At 46.6% G+C, this 1,704-nt stretch overlaps 1 protein-coding gene across 1 annotated transcript; it reads left to right on the forward strand.

Annotated features, from left to right (window-relative positions):
* Window positions 1-567: 567 nt before the first annotated feature.
* LOC109239808 lies at window positions 568-1,389 on the forward strand (the record flags this gene model as incomplete). The annotated part of the gene is made up of 3 exons (XM_019406403.1): window positions 568-586; window positions 683-840; window positions 943-1,389. Coding segments are annotated over exons 1-3 (624 nt in total), but the record flags the coding sequence as incomplete, so codon positions are not given.
* Window positions 1,390-1,704: the final 315 nt, after the last annotated feature.

Below are 1,704 nucleotides of genomic sequence, written 5' to 3' on the forward strand. Positions count from 1 at the left end.
ACACACCGCTCCACACCGAATGAAAGAGGTATGCCTCCATTATTATCTGCTCATAACTTTTGTGTTTCTCCTTCAGAAATAGTGTATGCACTAGAAAAGCTCGGCACAAAGGTACAGTAGCCGCAAAAGATGAAATCCGATCCGAGCACCCGGAGATCGAATGTTCTGTGCGAATTCCATCAGGAAAGAGGGCATAAGACCGAGGACTGCATAGGTCTGCGATAGGAAGTAGTAAGAATACTAAACCAGGGACACCTGAAGGAACTGCTGAGCGGTCGAGGACGGGTTAACTTCGCCCGTGGACGCGACCAACCTCAAGGACCCCAAAAACCACCTTTACCCGCTCGTACCATACAAATGATCATCAGCGGCGGCGATGATACTGTATTCAACCATGTAAAATTCACCACTACACACAAACTCAAACGGACAGTCGCTCACGAACGGTACAACAGCCTCTAAGACAGTATCATCTTCGATAAGTCGGATACCAACGATTTGTCTTTCCCTCACTATGATACTCTGGTTATAACTTTACATGTTGCGGATACCGATGTAAAAAGAATAATGGTAGATGACGGAAGCGGTACGTGTATTATTCACCCACGAGTCCTCATACAGATGAGACTCGAGGATAAAATAATACCGCGCTGCATAACGCTAACAGGTTTTAATAATGCAGTGGAACGAACCTCTAGAGAGATAGTGCTGCCCGTTCTAGCCAGAGGAGTCACTCTGGAAATGACCTTTCACGTCATGAACCAGGAAACAGCCTACAAAGCTATCATAGGGCGCCCATGGATACACGCCATGAGAGCCGTCCCATCAAGTTTCTATCAAGTAATCAAATTTCCTACTCCATGGGGAATATTCAGCATCTGAGGCGAGCCACGCACCGCCCAAGAATGCTACCGAATCGCCCAAGATTGCACACACACCCAGCAACTAAAGGGAGCAAGTGCGGAAGCATATCAATCAGCCATATCGGGAGCCAAGCCCGGCATACAAATAGAGGCCATCAAAGACCCAGATGTCGTAGAAGCCTGCAAGTCAACCGTAGAGGACCTCGATCCTGTTCTATTGGACAACAACGACAGCACGAAAAAAACTTATATCAGGCACAACCTTTCAGAACCAGGCAAGTTCCATGAATTTTTAACTAACAATGCCGATTTATTTGCCTTTTCCCATTCAGATATGCCGGGAATCCCAAGGGACATCACCACACACAAGCTGAATGTCGACCCCCTTTACCCGCATGTGCAGCAAATGAAAAGAAAGTTCAACGTCGCTATCAACGATGCAGTTAGTGAAGAAGTCGATAAGCTTCTCGCTAATGGTTCCATCCGAGAATCAATGTACCCTCAGTGGGTCGCCAATGTGGTCGTGGTGAAAAAAAACGGGAAGTGGTGGATGTGTGTCGACTTCACCGACCTAAACAAAGCATGCCCAAAAGATTCCTTTCCATTACCACACATCGACCAGCTCATCGATGCACGGCGGGGCACGAATTATTGAGCTTTTTGGATGCCTATTCTGGTTACAACCAAATTCTAATGGCAGAAGAAGACCAAGAAAAGACCAGCAAATTCCCATGGTTCCCCGCAAAGATACCAACACGCTAGTCGCTTTAGGCGCGTTATTTAATAATTTTACCTTCCTAAACTCGGGTGTGCATTTCATGCAACCCAAATCCAAATCCCA

The sequence above is a fragment of the Nicotiana attenuata genome, unplaced genomic scaffold (genome assembly GCF_001879085.1).
Source record: "Nicotiana attenuata strain UT unplaced genomic scaffold, NIATTr2, whole genome shotgun sequence".
NCBI classification, from domain to species: domain Eukaryota; kingdom Viridiplantae; phylum Streptophyta; class Magnoliopsida; order Solanales; family Solanaceae; genus Nicotiana; species Nicotiana attenuata.